We start from the raw sequence: 22,576 nt of genomic DNA on the forward strand, positions 1-22,576 counted from the left end.
TTTGATTTGAACATTAATCAACTTCCTGTGTGAACTGAGGAAAAGAACAGAAGTTCTGATGATGAATGAACTCATTAATTATGACACTGAGATGATGATGATGATTACATATGCTGTGTGTGTGAATATAATGTATCTAGTAAACTTCACTTCTAGTTCTTTGGATGGTATTGTTTAAGTTTTAGTTTTTAAATATGAAATGATATCTACATTTTGTTTCCTAAAGGCCCAGTGTGTAAGATTTAGGGGGATTAAGTGGCATCTAGTGGTGAGTTGCAGATTGCAACCAGCTGAAACTTCCTTTGATTAGAAGTCCTTAAGTGTTCATTGGAGGTTTTAAGCAGGAGCCTAATTATCCACAGAGGTCTCTTCCTCTCCAAAACAAACAGAACAGGTGATTTAAACTTGTAAAAACACTGAATAAAGCAATGTCATGTTGCAAATGAGTGTTTTTCACATGCTGTTAGGCTCATTAGAGATGGGCTGCTAGCCTAGCATCTGCTAATCTGCTAATCTGTGCAAATTTGTAAAAACAAATAGACTGTGTGAGTATTTAAAACACCTATGAACAAATTACAGTTCATCCTATTGTTAATGACCTCCAGCAGCTAGGGTACAGATTATACTGACTGCATATATACTGCAGATAAAATGGGATCAACAATAACAATTCAGGTAGTTTAATACTGCTACTTTGGTTTTGTCCGTCTTAGCTTCAGAGTGGTGATTAATTACTGTTTGCATGAAAGTAGAGTCCAAATATATAACTGAGAATTTTGGGGACAGTTTGGCAAGTTTGCTTTTTTTAAGATACTTTATGATTAATATTGGAAAGACATTAACTCAGAGTTAGTGTTAGCATGTAGTCAGACTTGTGCCTAATTTATACTCATGCGGGAAAGCTTGTGCAGAGCTTCTGCAGAGCCCCAGAGATGCTTTGCAGGACATGCAGAGAGCCGCGGAGACGCCGCAGAGCTGCATCTTGTCCCTGGTGAAAAATGTGTGCCAGGCACTGCAGAAGTTTGATTGGACATCAAAGCTGGGAGGTGGGATTTTCAAACAACTCGCATGTGTGAAATGACATGCTACATGCGGTTGCAGTAGTAATAATTACAGAAGTATAAATTTGGCATCAAGCTTTCTTGTTAAGAAATATTTCATTTAAAGCAGCACACCTCATAAATTAAGAATTCCAATATGTTATTTGCACAGCCTAGGCAAGTTCAATCACTGTCTGTGAACATGGGGCAGTTGTCGCTCACTGGTAGAGCAGGTTGTCGTCCAATCGGAAGGTTGCTGGTTCAGTCCCTGGCTCTTCCTGTCAACATGTCAAAGTTTGTTTGGGCAGGATACTTAACCCCAAATTGCTCCCGATGCTGCGACATCTGAGTGCGTGTGAATGGTTACTGAGTAGCAGGTTGCACCTTGTATGGTAGCCTCGGCCCGCAGTGTGTGTATGAATGAGTGAATGTGACATGTAGTGTAAAAGCGCTTTGACTGGTGGAAAGACTAGAAAAGCTCTATACAAGTGCTGTCCATTAACATTTACCATTTACATGAGCTCCTCTCTGTCAAAAGAAACCAGAGAGACAAGTCTTGTGATGTCATCAAGACTAAAGTCTGGAGCTGCTCCATAGACATTATAATGTTTTTATTTTTATTTTTTATATACCCAAATGAGCTTAATTCTGTTGTAGTGTTTTCTGTGCTGAAACAGAAAATGTTCCTATATACTCAGAACATTCTTCTGGCAGATCTCAGTGTCATCTTTAACATTTTACTATTAGTGGTCCGTGGAGCAGCTCCAGACTTTTTACCTGAAGACATCACAAATTTGAGTTTGAGCATTCTAGTTCATGGATTTGGCAGAGAGTTGTTCATGTTTACTAATGTTTTTGGACTTGTTAGACCATAGGAACAACATGTTTGAATTTTAAAAAAATTGATGTACTCCCCTTTTAAGACTGATTTGGTATCAGCTCTGGACAGATAAATGCTTCATTTACTAGCATATTCAAGTGAAGCAACAACAGATGAAAAAACAATTATTGCTCTCTTTAAAACTCTAGCAGGCCACAGATAGTGATATGTCTCTCTTTTTTATTTACCGTTGTCAGCAGGTCTAATTGATTGATACAATGGTTTTGACTGAGCTCAGAGATAGCCTACGAGTACAGTGGCTCTCTCTAAGGTTTAAAAATAGTCTTTTTCTTTTTTGTGCAGTTGTTTCAGGGTGCGGTAACACCATCATTCACTCAATAGTCAGGGATGATTGTTTTTAATGATTCATGGTGAAATACTACATTAGAGAAGAAGAGGCTGCATTGCTGCTGCTGGCAGTGAATGCAGGAAAACGGCAACAGGTATGTGTGCATACACAGTATATATGGGTGTGTGTGTGTGTGTGTGTGTGTGGGGGGGGGGGTGTTTACTCCCCCTGAGTCTGTGTACAATACTTCTTGATAAGCTTGCTTGTTACCACAGACTGACCAAAAAGAAGGTAAGTCTTGGAGCAGAAATGAACGAAAAGTTATGCTTAGCATTATAGACTAGTAGACTTAGGGGTATAAGTACTCTGGTGGTGCGTGCTGTGCACTACTTACAATGAGTTTAAAAGAAAGAGGGGCACCTGTATTCATGATAGTATTGAAAAACATATCCTTGGCATTTCTAAATACTCTGAAATACCTTAATACTGTGAAACTGCCCAAGCCTGTTGACTAGTGTGATATATCTCTGTGAAACTAACCACTGACACAATTCGGATTACTCGCTTATGTTGTAGATATCCAAGGTAGCAAAGCTACATTTATTCCAACAAATCAGATGTTGTAAACTTTGTGCTAAAAGTGTGAATGTCTTCCTTTTCACCCTTCCATCCAACCTGTCTGTCTCTCAGATCAAACTGCCCATTCCCACCATGCCTTCATCAGAATCCTTGTTGAGGACAGATTCTCTGTCCAGCACCGAGCCGGTTCTGTCTGATGGATCGGTGGGGTCTGCACCATCTCTGGGTCTGAGTCCAGGACCCAGTGCCGCTATGGACATCAACAGGAATGAGGTGAACCAAGACAAGATGATGAAGCATCAACAGAAAGCTGTAGAGGTACAGTAAAGAGCACGCATGAAAAGCTTAGAGACAAGCTGAGAGTTTTCATGTGACTTTTCACTAATTTTACCGGCAAAACTCCTTTATCACTTTCTCTCTGAATGCCAAACTTTTCTTGGTTCGGATAAAACAGACAATCTTGAAGCATAAATTAATTTGTAATCATCTCAAGTATTAAAATGTTAAGTGGTGGGAGGATCCTCACATTAATTCAATGCAGAATTTACAATGCAAATTTCAGTGGACTGGCACTGTGTGATGTGTGACCAAAGCTAAGAGTTTTATTTTCTGGCCCATCAAATTATGGTCAACAGCTTGACGGGAGTGGCTTTTTTTCACATGGGGAAGGGCAAAATGACAAATATCTTCGAAACTAAATATTTTGAAGGAATCGGAGGTTAAAATCTAGTCTAATTATATTAACTTTGGATTTATTAATACAAAGGGGGATCAAAGGGAAAACTTTTTGGAAGAGTAGAAGCTGTCACCTGATATTAACCTAAAAGAGGCTTAGATACATTTCTTTAGAGTAATCCATCCAAAGTATCAATACACTAATTATTGATCTACTAGTATTAATCAGCTGCTTCCTTTGAAAAAAAAAAGATTTTTTTTAATGTTTTTGTGTGTTATTTACCCCCAACCCACCCTTTTTTTTAAAAAAAAAATTAATAGAACTTAACAAGGTAACTTTGTATGAATTGCTGTTCTGTAACAGATTGTTAGTCAACAATTTTATACTTATTGTCTTAGATGCTTTTTTTTCTCCATAAAAATCGGAAAATGACAAAGATGTGTGTGTGTGTGTGTGTGTGTGTGTGTGTGTGTGTGTGTGTGTGTGTGTGTGTGTGTGTGTGTGTGTCTGTGTCTGTGTGTCTGTGTCTGTGTCTGTATGTGTGTCTGTGTGTGTGTGTGTGTGCAGATAGACCATATGATGTAAGGAAACTGTCAGTTCATCAGTTGTGGGCTGCTTCCATCTCACTGTTGGCTGAGGTCTGTCACTTCTTGATGTCAGGGTGTGTGGGAGGAGGAGCTGTAGATGTGGAGATGGCAGCAGGCGACCTGTGCATGACGGCTTCAACTTTGTATTTCATTTTAGAGGGAAATGAAATGTAGTTGCCTCAGCAACAGTGAGACATACTGTATCTGCAGTCAATATTTTGACTGTGAAGTGACACCTCAGATTCCCAAATCAAGTCAAACTGATGCACAGTTCAGATAGTTTGTATTAGAACAGTTATCCTCTCACTGTCAGTAAAGCCTAGTATCACAATGTAAGAACTATGCAGCGGAAAAATGGCCCTTAATATAGTGTAGACAAAGCAACCAAGGTGTTTGTAAGGACCATCAATATGTTCTTGATTGGCCAATTAAATCACAAGAAATTATTTCACCTGAGCATGTGTCCAGAAAGTAAAGGCAAAATGACCAACATAGCAGAGCAGCTCCGGGCTCTTGCGCTAGTCACCAACTGCAAAGAATTTGCAAAATATAAATATTGGTTGCTTGATGAGTTGAAAACCTTTTACTCTTTACTCGCTAAAAGGGAACTACATCCATTTTCAAAATTCATACATTATTCCTTATTCCTTCAGGGGAAATATTCGGAAAACCCTTTCATTTATAGTTATTCTACGTTTCAGGTTCAAAAAGGGCAATACAAATGGACATTATAGATATTAGCAATGAATTAACAATAATAAAATGATAAATTAATATCTATAAATATTTCATTAAGCACTCTGTAAGTGTGTGTTTTAAAATGCCATATAAATGAGGTAATGTATCCTTATAAACAGTTCATATGATAATGCAAAAATGCACACACAATGATTGTACAAATTAGAGCCCCACAAATGATGTTACATGTTATCACGTTACATCCTTAAGGTAAATCTATGTTATTAAAATAAAATCACAGAGGTGAGATTTAGGCAAGTTAGCGTGGTTAGGTTTCGGTCTCTTCAATATCATCTAGATGGATACATGTGTCCCTGACTTTACGTATCTGCCACCATAAATCTTGAAAAAAAAACAGGCATCTGTGAACATCTGAAAGCAGTCACATAACGTTGATGTTCATGTAAAGAGAGAGTAAAGTTTCTATGTAACAAGCTGTGTGAGAGTTTGTCCTGAGCTCTGCAGGAGAGGTTTTTAAAGCACTTTTCTCTGATTCTCACACAGATGATGTGGAAGAAAGAAATGGATGATCCACTGAATCCTGAAACCTGGGCTGCTATGCAGAAACTCTCCAGTTCAGTAAGTTGCTTCATACCCTCTACAAAAATGAGCAAAGCCAGGAGCTTCATATATAATTCATTCCTCATCCATTCAAACTCCAGCCACTGCCAGAGAGAGCAACACTCTCTCCACCTTCTTCACACCTCAGGTGACTTAAGCCAATTAATGCCAGTACCTGTGTAAATTGGTGGCATTTCCTCCAGGTATCTGATCAAAATACATTTACAAAATGATTCAGTGGTGTCTGTTACAGTGGAACAAAAACACTCTGTTTTAATTTTCAGTCATGATTTAGTGATTTGAGGTTTGGAGAGAAGGAGGTTATAGTTGACTGACAGCCAGTTCTTTCTGACTGACAAAAGAGAGAGGAGAGAGATGGCTGTTACCAGGGCAGCTGTTGCCACGGTTACTACATTTTTCAGTGCAGAGCCCTTGCTGCCACCTGCTGTCTGTTCAGCTTTATTACCTACAGTATAACCTGCTGTCTGTTCAGCTCTGTACCTAGGGTATAGACCAGGGGTAGGCAACCTGTGGCTCTAGAGCCACATGTGGCTCTTTAGCCCCTCTCCAGGGGCTCCTTTGTCTCTGACTAAAAATTATATGGAAATGCATGGAGATTATTTTTTAAAGATTTTAATTAAATTTTTCAGTTGCAAAAATGTGTAGCCTGTACACAGAATATGAAAATGTATTAGCATTTCATGAACTAAAATATGCATCATATTTCTGTGGCCTTGGTGCCTTTTCTGCTCAATTTTGCCAAATTTCAAAGTGGTGGGCGGTCCTGAAGCAAAAAAGCTTGACTAGCTATGGATTCCAAATCCAAGATAGGAGAAGTCTCAGAGTAAAATGGAAAAGTTAATAGTTTGTATAGAAAATAATAATAGTGCATGGATAGATCTATTAATTTACCACCAACACTGCAAAGTTAATGTAACAAAAAATAATAAATAGTGGTAAAACATATTAATGAATGCTCATATACACCCATTAATAATATTGATAGGCTAGTTTGACTATATGTGTTGTGTTACCTGTGGCTCCAGACAGACTTTTTTTGTTTGTTTGTTTTGGGCCAGAAATGGCTTGTTTGATAGTAAAGGTCGCCGACCTCTGGTATAGACCAAATCACAATGATAATTTTACAATAACTTCAGGGTAGAAAAATGCTGCGTCATGTACACATGATTAAATGATGCTGCACAAGATCTGCCCTCGTTTAGTAGTTTTAAGCCACCTAAAAAAATCAATATCAGTCTAAGTGTAGGCCATATTTTCAGTGCTTGAACTTGCTGTCAGACAGCCCTTACTGACGGGAGTCAAAGTCATTTTACTCCACTGAACAGCAGAGCTGTACCGCTGCCTCCATCAGCTGCTGTGGAAGCTAAAGAGGAGACAGTATTAAATATAGCATGCTTTTAAACTGATATTGATTTTTTTTAGGTGGATAAAATGTTTAATGTTTAACTGCAGCCCCATCTACAGCAGGACATCACTTAACATCCGTATTGGTTATTGTTTTGAAGACTGTTTCCTGTCAATGTGTTTTACCCCTACTGAAATCTAACCCAAACCCCCTTAGGGATTGTACTTTATTTATCATAGGAGGGGGGTGGTTGGGGGTTGACTTTGTTTTCTTCTATTTTTTTCTAATCAATCACCCTAGCCCCACCATAAATACCACCACTGCCTTACCTGTACCTTACCTGTTTTGCACCACTCCTTAAAAAAGAACAGTCCCTATTCCTAATCACTGAGGGAGGCTCTTGCATTAACAGGTTGACACTCCTGTAGAATTGGTTTATCAGATGTTAGTTCAGCAACACAGTTCATAAAATAAGCACAACAGAAACATCAGAGAGGTCGGTACACCATATTTAACTCTTTATATGTTACAGTTATGACTGAAAGTGACAACAGAAATTATAGGTTTGCTGATTTACATATCACTGCAACTCAAACAGAAGTCAGTTTTCTGTCTGGAAGTGACTTTTGTTGTGAGTGTGATGTCAGTGATTTGGTCTATAACCCAGTGTCCACGGCCTGGATTTATTCAGCTGCTGAAAGTGAAATCTTAAAATGATTCAGTGAGTTAAAATCCTTCACTTTTATTTTGCACTCACAAATTTCAGACGAAAGATATTGTTAGATATGAGAGCACTCCAGAGGGCTCTGAAAAGAGTCAAGGTGAACACCGTGTTTGGTATGGCTGTACAATAAAGCACTGGTCATGGTGAATAACACATTCAATGTGCATTCCTCAGGTGTGCAGACAAGGAAAAAATCTGTAACAGATTTTGTATACAGTCACTTTCCTTGATGGACCTTCACGTTCTGCATTTGTTAGTGTGGTCCTAATCTGTCCTCATAATTTCCTTGACGTACTGATGATGTATTTTCATATCACTTATATATATTGGATTGCTGTTCAAGTTTGTGCCTAAAAAAACATATCACTGAGAAAATGTAAGTATTTTTAAAGGATGAAAAATGTAGCAGATGTAGTCAGATTAACTATTCATGCTCGGAGTGAACATGTCATCTCATGACATATAACAGAAATATATGGTGAAACAACAGTCCTTGTTCCCTTGTTTCAAGGAAATAAGAGCTCGTATTTGGAAACAAAACACAGTGTAGTAGACCCGCTAGGAAGAATAATCTCCAAACTACATACAAATATCCAAAATCTTGAACTCATTTGGATGTTATTTCACTTTTTATCATCACCAAAACATATAGAGTTGAACGAGCCAATCAGAGAAATAAGCTGCAACTATTTTGATGATTTCTGAGCTTTTCCTCTCTTATGTGACAGTAAACTGAATATCTTTTGTAATTTGGCCTGTTGGTTTGACATAACAAGATGTTTGATTACATCATATGAGACTTTCTCACTATTTCGGTCAATTAATTGAGAATTAATCATCTTATTGATGATGGAAGTGAAAAATGGAGTGAGCAGAGGGAGCACTACTCTATCATAGCACTGACACTTTTTGTAGTTAAAAGCTGCACCAACTAATATATGAACAATGGCTCGACAAGAAATGTAACATACTGTAAAGGGTCTCTGGTAATGATGTGAAAGTTATGCTAAGGATGCTCTGCTGCCACCTAGTGGTAAAAAAACAAACTCAGTGAATGCTGCTTTATAGTTAATGTCTTGTTGACTGAACTTGAGAGCAGATTACTGGTGAACACAGTTTGCAGTGTAAAGAGCAAAGCTGTCCTTTTCAGTGGACAGGAAGTGACATCATCATATCAGTGATGAGATTCTGCTCTTTGCAGGCTGATGAGAAAGCTTTCGACTTCAAACCTGGCTTCATGGCCTCTTTTCTGGACTTTCTGAAGACGGGCAAAAAACAGTCAGGCCTTGAACTTGGACATGATGAAGGTGAGCAGGAGTCCCTGAACCCTTGCTCCTCTCTGAAGGGAGGTATCAGGCCCTTATCCCCGCCTCCTCCTCCCCTCCCACCAACTCCTCCACAGCAACCTGCAGGAACTTTCAGCGAGGGAGGGCAGGGTGAGGGGGCGGAGCTGGCTCTCAGCGGCTGTCCCAGTCCCTGCAAGCCCCTGGATGAGGAGCTGAAGAGGAACCTGGAGACGCTGCCCTCCTTCTCCTCTGACGAGGAGGACTCAGTCAGTAAAAACCAGGATCTGCAGAAGAGCATCTCGTCTGCCATCTCTGCCCTCTATGACACCCCACACTCGCTGGCTGCTGCAATGGCTTCTGCCATGATCAAAGCCCCGCCCACCTTATCCCCGCCCACACCCCAGGAGCCGGCGTCCAGCCCCCCTCTCCCTGCCATGCCTCCCCTCATCCCCAGCATGGAGGATGGAAAGGAGGAGGTGCTCACATACACACAGGATCACATACAGGACAAGGAGGAGCAACAGTCAGTCTCTCCTCAGACGAACAGAGAACAAGCAGAGGAGAGGGAGGCAGAGCAGGGAGCAGAGGAGGAGAAGGAGGGAGGTGAGGAGACTGCGGACGATGAAGAGACAATAAGAAGTCCAGAGAATCTGCAGCAGGAAGCACTTGAGGAGCAGGAGGAGCAGGAGGAGGAAGAGGAGGAAGAGGAGGACAGGATGTCTGAGATGCAGATTTTGGAGATTCCCAAGGTTGAAGGTAATGTGTCTGTTTCTGTCTGTTAGATTTCTTTAACACGGTCTCTCCCCTCTGCACACTTAAACCCTGGTGGTGCTTTACATTTCAAAGGCAGATGTACAGATAGTGCATGAAAACAGCCTTGCAGACTTGCAGTGCAGCGCTAAAGGAACTGCACCTGCAGAAGAAAAAGGTTAAAAATCGTGCTTGTGCACAAACAGACTTAATGATGGGATGAAAATGTGATCCCAGTGTCATTTCATGTCACCTTAAAAACGTGGTCTATCTATTTCCTCCCCTCTTCCTGTCTTTTAGATTCTCCTTCAGGACCTGCGCTTGCTCCTGCACCTCCATCCCCATCACCGTCCATCTCCCCCTCACCTACCTACTCCTCACCCTCGCCCCTCCCTCCCCTGAGTCTCTCCGTCCCCTCGCACCTGCCAGTCCAGCAAGATGCACAAGAAGAAGAGGAAAATCCAACTTATCCTCTGTCTGAGCAGCAGCAGCATTCCTCCTACCAACCGGCTCCAACTGCAGGCACCTCCCCACCTCCCTCCACCTCCCCTCCAGCCATCCCATCCTCACCCCTCTCCAACCTCCCATTGGGCCAGTCCATCCCCCCTCCATCCACCACACCTCCACCATCATCCTCTGATCAAGACCAGGAGCCTGAAGCTGAGCAGGCTTCCCCCTCTTCACCCGCTTCCTCCTCACCCTCTTCATCATCATCCTCTCCCCCGCCATCACCTCCAACCCCTGAGGAGGCCCCAGCATCCCAGCGTCTCACCTCCCTCCACCTGGCAAAGAAGCAGGCTGACGCCGCCATAGCTGGGGAGAGTGAGGAGGAGGACAGTGAGAGCGGAGGAGAGGGAATCTTCCGTGAACGGGACGAGTTTGTCGTCCGAACGGAGGACATCGGGATGCTTAAGGTGAGTCCCCCTGCAGCTCCCATGAGGCATGTGTGGTGAATAAAAAAGCTAACATTAGTGGAATAAACTGAGTGTGTTTGTGTCTCCAGATGGCCCTGCAGACAGGCCGGGAGCCCCCACCCATCTGGAGGGTGCAGAAAGCTTTGCTCCAGAAATTCAGCCCCGAGATCAAAGACGGTCAAAGGCAGTTCTGTGCAACCAGTAATGTGAGTTTTCCCTCAGATATACATTCAACTCAGGACTCCCACAGATTCAATCAATAATCAATACTAAACTACATCAGGCAGAAAACTGCTGGTGTATAGCTCTCTGTGGGGTTAAAACAAATCCGCGATGGCAGCTGTGGAGTGGTACACACCAAGGCTTCACTTACTAAAATCATCTTGACTGATGATGGTAGAATCCAATTCATCTCAAAAGAAAACTTCACACTCAAAATGACCATCTGTGTATCAGTGACTCACTGCGGGTTACACTAAATTCATTAAGAACTCATGCCTCCGTGGTAATGGAGTTTGCAAAAAATATTTAAAGATATAAATAAATAAATAATAATTAAAAAAAAAAATTAAAAAAAACCCAAATAAATACATCAAAATATTCTTCGTCAACTGAAATAAACATTGACCGTGTTTATCAACAGCAAAACTATATAAAAACATGTTTACAAACTCTCACACACCTTTCGCAGCATAAACCCAGTCTCAGTGAGTGCATTTACATGCACAAAATAGTCAGGTTTATTGCTCGTATTATGAAAACGCTAATATTCCTCCTAAACTGTTTACATGGCTAGTGAAAATGAATATTCCACTAATACTCCTGTTTACATAGAGCCATGCATACTCTGATTAACGTGTCCTTACATGTCATTTATCGCAGAAAAATACAAAAAAATTCGAACTGCTAAAGCCGGACGTCATTTTGTATCTTTGGATCAAAGTAGGATTTTTTCAAAGTTTCCTACTGGTGGTGGACTTGTTTGATCATGCAAACTCAGCCTTCCTGGTTCATTCTTTCACCTTGAAAAGGTTTGTGTTGCAATAGCTGAGCATATTCATAAACTTGTTGATATCCAAGTCTTCCATTCAGTTTAAAGCAAGAGCATGTCTCCTTCTGACCAGAAATGTGGGCTTTTCTGCATGCATCTCTACCCCAACCTAAAAAAATGTTGCCAAGTTAGCTTGTGTACAATATCTTCATGACAACATACAGTGCTGATTGTAAACAAACAGGCTGTGTCGCAAACTGCAGTAAAAGCCCCGGTTGAGATACATATTGTGAATTGGCTGTTTACATGTCCAAATAATGCTGCTAAAACCCAAATATTACTAGCATATACCACATGTCTTAATCTGAAAATGCTAAATTCGGAAAACGGCTTAATTCAGAATATTTAAATGCAATATGCTATTGATACAGATTTTCATATTTGGAACAATAGGATAATATTGGTCTGTATGTGACTATGGCCATTCATCCAGTCATAGGCTCAGTACCTTAGCAGAGTTTAAAAGTGAGTAAAGTGATAATGTTTTAGTAAAAATTTGAATATTTTGAATGTGCTGAGCATACAACTGGATGATTGTGAGTACTACATGAGTTGTGACAGTTTAACAGATGCTTTGATGTAGTCTTGCTGTTGTTAAACATGGTCCTTGTTTATTTAAATTAATGAAGAGTGCTCACCTTTTTGGATTCTATGTTCACCATGGAGGCATACGAGAAAATCAGAGTTGTGGTAATAAAAAACATGAACAGTTATAGTCATTTAACTCTCAGAATTCAATCAACTCATTCCCACTGCACTCTGGGATATTTAAGCATAGCCTGTTTGATTGATCTTCATTTTAACCCTTTGTAAAATAATCAGATTGTAATCATATGCACCAATAACTTTTACTAAATTGTACTTCTTATGCCCCATGTCTCTCTCTTCAGTATCTGGGTTACTTTGGTGATGCCAAAATGCGCTACCAGCGTTTATATGTGAAGTTCTTGGAGAATGTCAACAAAAAAGATTATGTCAGAGTGTGTTCTCGAAAGCCATGGCACAGAGCCGGACTCACTCTGAGGTAAGAAATCAGTCTGACTTTTTGTCAAATGTTACTGATTGTCACAGAGAGGCAGGGCCATGAAGGTAAACTCAACAACTAAACAATCTGGAAAATATTACATGAATCTGAGCTGAAGCTAAATTTAAGGGACAGTTCACTAAAAACATGAAAAATATATACTTTCCTTCTCACCTGTGGTTCAACTTATCAGTCTGAACTGTTTTGGTGTGAGTTGCAGAATGTTAGAGATATCTGCTGTAAAGGTGTCTGCCTTAATTCAAAGTGCTGAAAAAATATATATGAAAAACTTAATAGCAATGTGTCAATATGTAGGAACTACTTTCTTTCTACCAAACTACACACAGTATCAACACACAGAAGTCGGCGTGCATCTACTGCTAGCTCACCAAGCACCACTGAGATAGCTAACTTTACAGATTAACCAGGAGGACGACAGTAATGTTTAAATCTTTAGCTGTCATGAGCACAAGCCTCTTGTCCATGGTCCCTTTTACACTGCCTGTTTAAGGCAGGAATGTGAAGCCATCATTCTGCCTCACCTTTCTATATAAAAGGTACAATCATGCAATCAGGGAACAGAGTTGTCTCATCTGTAAGATGGCAGCAGAGGTAGGATCCAATCACAGGATTGACATTTGTGTAAAAGGTACAGCTGGCAGGACAGGACAGGTGTGTAATGCGTGCAACCCATCGCGGGGACATTTCAGAAGCAGCTAGCAGCAGTTTGCAGTGAACTCAATGAGGAGCGGTGGCAGTGAATGTCTGCAAAGTAAAAAAACAATGAGGTCCAGGAGCTCCTTACCTTCTGAACAGAGGACAAAGACAGCCGCCATAAAACAGATTTTTCTTGCCATGTTGTACCATTGTTATTGTTTTAAAAAGCACTGCTGAAGCATATGTTATGTGTCACACCAGAGGGCTCTGCTATTGTGTTACATGTTCCACCCTTCATGTCTCTCTGGCTTCCAGAACACACACTGGGTCCAGCATAACAATTTTTGCCGATATCTGATATGTCAATATTCAGAGACTCACTTTTGCTGATTGCCAGTGCAGATACTGATATATGGACATATGTTTTTTCACCTAATTGCAGAGAACATCAAGTCTCTCCTGTAGTGGAGTTGACATGTTATAACATTTCTTATCATGATAGCTCACTGGTGGCAGATTCATACATTAAATACATTCCTTTTCAAAAAGTGCAGTCACTGGGCAAAACAATAAAAGTATTTTAAAGATGGCAGCAGAGGTAGGATCCAATCACAGGATTGACATTTGTGTAAAAGGTACAGCTGACAGGACAGGACAGGTGTGTAATACAGGCCATATTTATTCTTATTTGACAAATTTTAATTAAACTGTAAAATTCATCCCACATTAACAGCACTGGGTGATGCTTCCTCTGAGACAATTCTGACAAAAGCCAAAACCAGGGACAATTTGACTGATTTCAACTAATTAAGTCTCATAATTAAAGTTTCATGATATCGGCCTGTCAAATAGGCAGAAAAGTTCATTGTAGACTGATGCCAATATTTCATGTTAAAGCCATTATCTTTGTGTTAAAAGAATGCATGAGTAGATGCACACTTCCTCCTGTTTATAGTTTGGTAGGAAAAAAAATAGTTTCCAGATGAAACTGCCAACATTTTGTCAACATCAGTCATCACATGCAGTGGACTTCTGGGTCTATTATTATGTTTTAGGTATCCTTCTTTTTGATGTCAACAAAAGCACATGGTGGAATGACACTCTACGTGGTTATCTTTAGACAACAAAAGCACATGGCAACAAACATGGGGACGTCAACAAACGCACATGCCGGCAGGGATGGTAAGGATTAGGAGAAGGAAGCACATGGTAAGGTGTAGAAGAAAGACGTTACATTCAGATGAGGAGTGATTACCAGACTCCTAAATGAAAGTCCAGGTTTTACTGTACTCATCCACCACCCTTCCTGACTGCTCTTTAGGCGCCCTTGTGCTTCTTATATACCGTATGTGCTTCATGTGGTTGCAGCAGGTGCAGTCTGATTGTTGAACAACACTGTGAACAGTTCTGTCTGGCTGCGTTCTCGCCTGACGCCGTCCAGCAATGTTTTATGCACATGCAAAAGGTGCCTTTTGGTATCACGATCTTGTGCCAAAACCACTGTCAGAGTACCAGTATTTTTATGACTGCGGAATGAGCAAGGGCTGAAACAGCTCACAACAAGGTGTGTGGATTATCTCGAGTAATGGGGTCATGATTTCTGGCAAAGACATAAGCCGAGTCCAATCTTGTTTCATTACATTGTAGAGAAGGCAGACATCTTTACGGCCGATATCTCAACACTCGGCAGTTTACACCAAAACAATGCAGACTGATAAATAGAACTACAGGTTAGAGGGAAACTTTAAATTACTGATGGTGGAGTGAAATGTCACTTTACAGCCACATATCTCAACCAAATTTAGAGAAACATTTGTCAACTGATTGTGAACTGCCCTCAGACATGGAAGCTTCATTAACACTGTGTCCCTCTTCTTCACCTCTCTGACTGACAGACGACAGTCGCTACCTAAACAGCTGCCCGCCATTCACAATCAAACCCCACCTCGAGTGGACAGAGACGACAAGGAGAGACAGAAAGAGAGAGAGCTAAAGGAGCAGAGAGAAAGAGAAAAAGAGCAAAGAGAGAGGGAGCACAGGGAGAAAGTAGAAAAAGAAAATAAAGAGAGAGAGAGGAGAGAAAAAGAGGAAAGAGAGCAAAAAAAGAAGGAGAAACAGGAGAGGGAGCAGAAGGAGAGAGACAGGAAAGAAATGGAGAATGTGGAGAGGGAGAAAGAGGAAAGAGAGCAAAAGGAGAGGGAGCGTAGGGAAAAGGAGAAAGAAATGGAGTTGGAGAAGGAGCGGGAGATCGAAAGAAGGGAGAACGAGCAAAAAGAGAGGGAGAAAAGAGAGAAAGAGCAAAAGGAAAGGGAGAGAAGGGAATATGAGAGAGACAAAAAAGAGAGAGAACTGAAAGAGAGGGATAGAAGGAACAGGGAGCAGCGAGAGAAGGAAAAACAGGAGAGGGAGAGAAAAGAAAGGGAGAGACAGGAGAGGGAGTGGAAGGAGAAGGAGCAAAAAGAAAAGGAGATACAGGAGAGAGAACAGAAAGAAAATGAAAAACATGAGAGGGAGCAAAGAGAAAGGGAGAGAGAGGAGAGAGAGCAAAAAGAGAGGGAGAAACAAGAGAGGGAGAGAGCAGATAAAGAGAGAGAAAAGAGAGAAAGGGAGTGGAGAGAAAAGGAGAAACAGGAGAGGGAGCGGCGAGAGAGAGAGCAGAAAGACAGAGAACAGAGGGAAAGAGAGAGGGAACAGAAAGAGAAGGAGGGAAGAGAGAGGGAAAGAGAGAAGGAGAAAGAGAAAAAGGAGAGAGAGGAGCGAGAGAGGAGAGATGGCACAGTGGAGTTCACAAGGTTGAAGGAGGAGAAGAGAGGAGGAGAGAAGAAGGCGGAGCGGCGGTCCAGAGCCAAGACCTCAAAGGACAAGGCTGAGCCTCCTCCCAAGAAGAGGAAGAAGTGGCTGAAGGAGGTGCCGTCCTCCTCCTCTGAGTCCGACTCCTCGCTGCCCAGTGAGGATGAAGGTCAGCTGATGTTTTTTGTGTTTGTGTCTGTGTGTTGATAAATCTCCTCAGGTCAGTGTGCTCTGTGTGGGGCCCTCAGTGGAGCTGCTGTGTGTTTCAGGACCTGTGCGGGCCGGAGTTAACAGCCGAGCCATGAGGGAGATGTTCAGGAGCTATGTGGAGATGCTGGTCAGCACAGCACTCGACCCCGACATGATCCAAGCTCTGGAGGACACTGATGGTGAGCACTCACATGAAGGAACACATTGAAAATGTCAACTATTTGAGACAAAAAATGACTTTTTCAGAGACAGAGTGGCCTTTTCACTGTTGTCAAAGATCACAATGCAGGTTGGTTGGTTTCCAAGGACCATAACAGGGACTGTATTGCTGACAAGTTTTGGCCATGCTGTAAAGTTTCAGGTCGATGCTTATTTTTAACCAGCTTTGTATCGAAAACGGTGTGGTTAGCATATATAGATGAACTGACTCTGCGGCTGTTTCTGAAATCATAGGTCGTACATTTGCTTTTTCCTATTACCCACCACTGCAGACACAAAGAATATAGAGCTGATCAAGAGACTTAGCCGCCCCTCTCTCTTATATAAACCAAGATTCTGTCGCTGATTTGCATATTTCTTACCTCAAATGTTTCAATTCAGTCTTATTTATAAAGCTCATTGTCATGACTCACAATTTGCCGCTGAGGGCAAAGCATACGACATCCCTCTGTCCTTAGACCCTCACATCGACTAAGGAAAAACTTTCAAAAAAAACCATATGACAGGGAAAAAATGGTAGAGACCACAGGAAGAGCAACTGAAGAAGGATGACTCCTCAAGGATGGACAGACGTGCAATATATGTCAAAAAAAACATTTAGATTACAGCAGACAACAAAATGATTAGAAATACAGGGAGGGAGAGAGGGAAACATGTTTTAAACTACTGTTTAACTGGAATACAGGATCACCAGCCACCTTTTTTTTTTAAGATTATTTTTTGGGCTTTTTGGCCTTTATTTGACAGGACAGCTTTAGTGTGAAAGGGGGAGAGAGAGCAGTAAAAGGCAGAGGTTTGGATTGAAAGTGTGATTGAAAGTGTGGCTATGTGTAAGTGTGGCCCCCTCCGGGGGCCACACTTACACATAGCCTTGCACGAGGCACTACACCCTCCCACATTATGTCACCCATCAGCAGGAGTGTGTTTTGGTCTGATCAGGTCATTCATTCTGGTAGTTGTAGGTTTTCTACCTTGTGAGCACAAGTGTTTTCTGTGGTCATGAAGCACCAGTTTTAGGTATTTGCATCTTTGTACTGCATAGACAGCTTTGTTTTAATAGAGGGCCTTCTAAATAGTACATTCACTAATTTTGGTGGGAAAGGGGTATTACATTACTCATGTTTCCTCTTATGCTGAGAGTACTTACTCTGAAGTAGGTGAAGCTGGGACTTCCGGCCCAACTCCAACATGGCGGCAGCTTAAAAAGAGAGCTCCCAGACATTAAGATTAAAAAGGCCCTATAAACCTATCAGTTTGAGAAAGTGACAATAAATGCAAGAACGTGGTAGTTGTGGTGATGAGTAAGACCAGAGGAAAAAATCAAAAGTCGAGTAAAAACACAAATTTGAACACAGAGCAAGATAACGAGCCAGCTAAGCTAATAGGCGAGTCAACCGAATTAACGGGAGACTACTGAGCTACCTGATGAGCTAGCAGAGTCAACAGGTGATAGAGGGACAACCAAGCTAGCAACGAGACCAAGCCAAAGGGAGAAGAAACACAACGACCTGCTAAAAGTATCGCAGACCTGGAAACAATATTGCAAGAGACACATGAGTTTCGCCGGGAGAACTTTGAAAACCTGAAAGAAATCAAAGATGATATTAGGAAGACTAACAACAGGATAGATTATGCTGAGAAGCAGATTGAGGAAACAGAGGAGCGCACTTAGAACCTGGAGGAAGCCACGCTGGAGCTCATGGAGCTGCAGAAGCAGGTCGAGACCAGAATGACGGATTGAGAGGGGCGCGAGAGAGCATAAAGACAAATTGGAAGAGCACATAAATCAGGAAATTAAAAAATAAATGAAATTTATATGCAGGAAATCCAAAAAAACTACTGTTCATAAAACAAAGATATTATGAAGTGGGGGGTAAATCAACAAAATTGCTGGCATATATACTGAAAAAACAATATTTGTAAAATAAAGGACCCATATACAGGATCAACAGTGGACAAAACAGGGGAAATTCAAAAGTGCTTTGAAATGTATTATAAAAATCTATATGCTCAACCGAAAACTAGTAACAAAACTCAGATGGACCAGTTTTTAGAGAACTTAAATTTACCAAGAGTAACAGAAGAACAGAATCTGGCTTTAACGGCAGAAATTACAGATGAGGAAATAAATAAGGCGATCTCAAATCTTAAGGCTGGCAAGTCCCCGGGTGCAGACGGGTACACCGCACAATGGTACAGATCACTTAAGGTAACATTAATCCCACTTCTGCGGAAGGCATTTAACAGGGTGTTGACAGAGGGAGAAATTCCTCATTCATGGAGAGAAGCTATAATCTCTGTAATTCAGAAGTAGGGAAAGGATCAGCAGGAATGCTCCAGCTATAGACCTATCAGTGTCCTTAATCAAGATTACAGATTGTTTACAGCCATTTTAGCCAGACGTCTAGAAATAATTCTGCCAGAAATAATCCACTCGGACCAGACGCAATTCATAAAACAAAGAGAGACGCAGGACAATATCAGGCACACTCTACATGTAATGCAACATGTAATCAAAAATCAGATAGAGACAGTAGTGGTGGGATTAGATAGAAATTGGGATAAAAATATAACAGGTATAGACAAGGGGGGAGGGATACAAAACATAGCTTTATTTGCTGATGACGTGCTAATATATTTATCAAGCCCGAACACGTCCCTTGATGCACTTATGACAACCCTTACAGATTATGGTCACCTATCGGGTTATAAAATAAATATTCCAAAAACTCAAGTTATTCCTTTCAGCTATAGACCGCCAAGCAATTAGGGACAAGTACAAGCTCAACTGGGAATCAAAATCAATAAAATATTTGGAGTTAATCTACCTCAAGATTTAGGACAATTAAAATCCACCAACTATGATCCATTACTCAATAGAATTAAATCTGATATCAGCAGATGGAATCTGATACCTTATATGAGTTTTACACAAAGAGTGGAGGTGATAAAAATTAATGTACTGCCGAAGCTTCTGTAACTCTTCCAGTCTACCGGTGGAGGAAACAGATATTGAATTCAGGGAATGGGATGAAATGATCTCTAGATACATCTGGCAGGGACTGGGGAAAAAAAACTTATTTCAAAATGATATAAGGGAGTGGAAGACTTAAAGGGAAATAACAAAGTATATACAAAAGAGAGGTGGGAGAGGGGGGCAAATATTGTCATATCAGTGGATGAATGTGAAGAGATAAATGAACAGCAGTGGAGAACAACTTGTTCCTTGTCTTGGAGAGAACATGGGTGGAAGAACATCATAAGATTTTTGAGAACACCAGCACAGACAAAGGACCATGACACTAAGTGTTGGCGATTATGTGGAGCTGATAAAGCTGACCATTTCCACGTATTCTGGAGTTGCCCCTCCATTTGCAGCTACTGGCAGGAGCTTAAGAAGTGCATGGATAAAATACTGAAGGTAGACCTCCCACTTACATTTGAGGTATTATATTTGGGGAAACTGGACATAGATTTTACAAGATTAGAGGACAAACATATTTACAGAATAATGTTGACTGCAAGCAAAAAAAGCGATTACCATAAATTGGATGAAGAATGACGTACCTAAGGTTGAGCACTGGGTTGAGGTTATACACAATATATATGTGATGGAAAAGTTCTCCAGGCAGACTTTATTTGAATTGTCCATCATTAGAAGAAAAAGTTCATAGCTACACAAGTTGTAATGTTCTGTTTCTGTCCTTTATATGTATATGTATATTTTATTTTTCTATTTCTGCTACACTGGAACATGGTAAAACTATGTTAGTTTAACAGAACGTAATGTACAGGAGACAGTAAATGACCTCTATATCAGGGGCATAATTTTATTTGTGTATATAATTAAGTAGGGTTATTTTTTATTTTGATGCAAGGTAAAAAAATGAGGAAGAAGTTTATGTGTGATTTAAAGATGCTGCTTTGAAAGGGAAAATTGACTCAGTTATTGTGAACTAGCTGTATGCAGAATACATTCTGTGTAAAAAGAAAATAAAAAAAAAAGAAATAGGTGAAGCTGAAAAAGTCTCTAAAAGTGGCGTTTTAAGAACAACAATCAGTTTTGATGGTGCAGACACAACAAAAAGGAGAGTTCTAAGAACTAAGTGAACTGAACTGAACTGTGAAAAACTTCCAGTTTGGAAACCCTAATGACAATCCCTAATCACAATATTCCCCAAAAATGCATGGTAAAACAAAGATTGTGATATAGTCATGGGGAATAGAAAACATGTACAAGTACTCAACTTGCATGCATTTGGGCATGTAGGAGTTTAACACACTTGAGACGACTCAGCACCTCTAAGTCTGACGCCTCAGCACTCTGCTGCACAATAATGGATTCTGCCATTTGTGAAGGTAATGAGGTTTGGCATTGAGTTCAGGTATGTGTGATCATGAGTGAGGGCTAAGATGGAGCATGTGTGAGTGAAGTGGTTAGATAAAGAAGTGCAGGCAACATGCATTTATTGCAGATTTACTGTTAATTGGAGGAACCCCTTTTCCAGTGCCAGCACTGTATTATTTAAAAAAAGCACGGAACGTACTTTTACTTATAACTTTCTTTGCAGCTTTCTTTTGATAATATCCAGTGACAGTGATTCAAATGGAAGATTTCAATGAGTGTTGTACTTCTTTAACTCCTCAGATGAGTTGTACCTCCCCCCCATGAGGAAAATCGACAGCCTGCTCAGTGAACAGAAGAAGAAGTTGTTGAGGAGAGTCAACATGAGTGTTCAGCACCAGGTAAACCTTCTGCACACTCATCTAGTCTGTTTTACATCCACTCCTCAGACCACAGGCAGAAGCACCAATCCCATCCCCACTAAACCTGAGCTGTGTTCATGTCTCTGACTACATTCTGCTCTCCTCTCCAGGAGGCTCTACACATATTCCCCAAAATGACTGCAGACCCGTTGGAATCTGGAGCTGTCAGAGTTCACCTCGGTGGGGAGGGTTATAACCGCAAAACCCTCAACCGGGTCAAGAGGAGTATTCCTAAGCAGCAGGTCAGAGAGAGCCCCTCACACTGAGCAGTTCTCTCAACTGTGATGCATGCTGCTGTCCTTTAGATTTCACATGTGGAAAATCAGTGGCTGTGCGGTGCAGGAAGTTAGCCACAGAAACAGCACGACACTGTGGAAGTTCATTCTTAACCTTTGGAAACACAAAACAATATGGAATGAGGTGGTCAAAGCTCTAATGTCCTCTGACAAGCTTTCTGAGCTCCCACTCACGTGTTATTATGGAACTTTGGTCATGCAGTTTTTAGACACATGTTCATATAAAGACCAGAGGAAAACCCAAGAAACCATCTCAAACAGGCCAATATCCATCTTACAATAAGGCTTGGGAGGTATGTAATGTTTTGCCTTCATGCCTCCCTGAAAGGTTTACAGTATATGATGATGTAAGTGTTCAGCACTAACACCTCCCCTAACCACTGATGGTGAGTGTGCTGCTTACTGTGACCTTTTCGGACTTCTACATTCATAATAAAAACCAACAAAATGTTATGCAGGGTAATATTCTCACGCCTATTTTCCTTATTCAGCTGCCTGTTCCACCTGTAGAGACCAGAGACTGAGCTCTGGTGGTGCTTGCTATGCACTACATACAATAAGTTTAATAGAATGAGGAGAACCTGGATTTCTGACGGTATTGAAAAACATACCTTCAGGATTTTTATATGCATGATTTTTATATACATGTGTACTGATACACCTCAGGGTTTCTTACATGTTCATATATTTGTAGCTGCACGCCACAAATACATCATCTGCTGCCACTTCTAGATTTTTGGAGTTGGACTGTTAATTAAGAGTGCTACTGTAATATGTATACTATTTGGATATTTATAGTGCACTTGCAGCAGCGACATCGCAGCACAATGTCAGATGCATTGAAAGTGAACCGTTCATTCTGAAGGATCTAAAATGTTACTTTTACTTACAAACATCTGCAAACAGCTCCTGTCATCCATTGATGTGGTCTGATCAGCTGTGAATGGATCGACGGGTTAATCATCCAGCTGCAAATGACAAATGCTGCAGAGGAGGAAAGAAAGTCACGCCTGTTGCACTGCATTTAGGGACCCACAATAATGTATTTCAGAGTGGCATCATTATATGATAATGATTAAAGAGAAAAAACAAAGTTTCAGCCACACATACACTGTCATTTTGTGGTAAACACTGATACTATTATACTGCCCAAGCATACTTGCAACTTGTTG

General features: G+C 40.9%; 1 protein-coding gene across 1 annotated transcript in view; it reads left to right on the forward strand.

Annotated features, from left to right (window-relative positions):
- Positions 1-22,576, forward strand: part of prr12b (proline rich 12b) — a 47,312-nt gene that overhangs the window by 18,538 nt on the left and 6,198 nt on the right. Inside the window, exons 5-15 of the mRNA XM_042504911.1 lie at positions 2,900-3,106; positions 5,294-5,368; positions 8,642-9,482; positions 9,777-10,390; positions 10,480-10,596; positions 12,332-12,465; positions 15,018-15,282; positions 15,850-16,081; positions 16,182-16,301; positions 20,990-21,087; positions 21,219-21,350. Of these exons, the coding sequence (XP_042360845.1) occupies positions 2,900-3,106; positions 5,294-5,368; positions 8,642-9,482; positions 9,777-10,390; positions 10,480-10,596; positions 12,332-12,465; positions 15,018-15,282; positions 15,850-16,081; positions 16,182-16,301; positions 20,990-21,087; positions 21,219-21,350 (2,835 nt within the window). The remainder of the gene's footprint in view (positions 1-2,899; positions 3,107-5,293; positions 5,369-8,641; positions 9,483-9,776; positions 10,391-10,479; positions 10,597-12,331; positions 12,466-15,017; positions 15,283-15,849; positions 16,082-16,181; positions 16,302-20,989; positions 21,088-21,218; positions 21,351-22,576) is intronic.

Source organism: Plectropomus leopardus, chromosome 17 (assembly GCF_008729295.1).
Source record: "Plectropomus leopardus isolate mb chromosome 17, YSFRI_Pleo_2.0, whole genome shotgun sequence".
Classification (NCBI taxonomy): Eukaryota; Metazoa; Chordata; class Actinopteri; order Perciformes; family Serranidae; genus Plectropomus; species Plectropomus leopardus.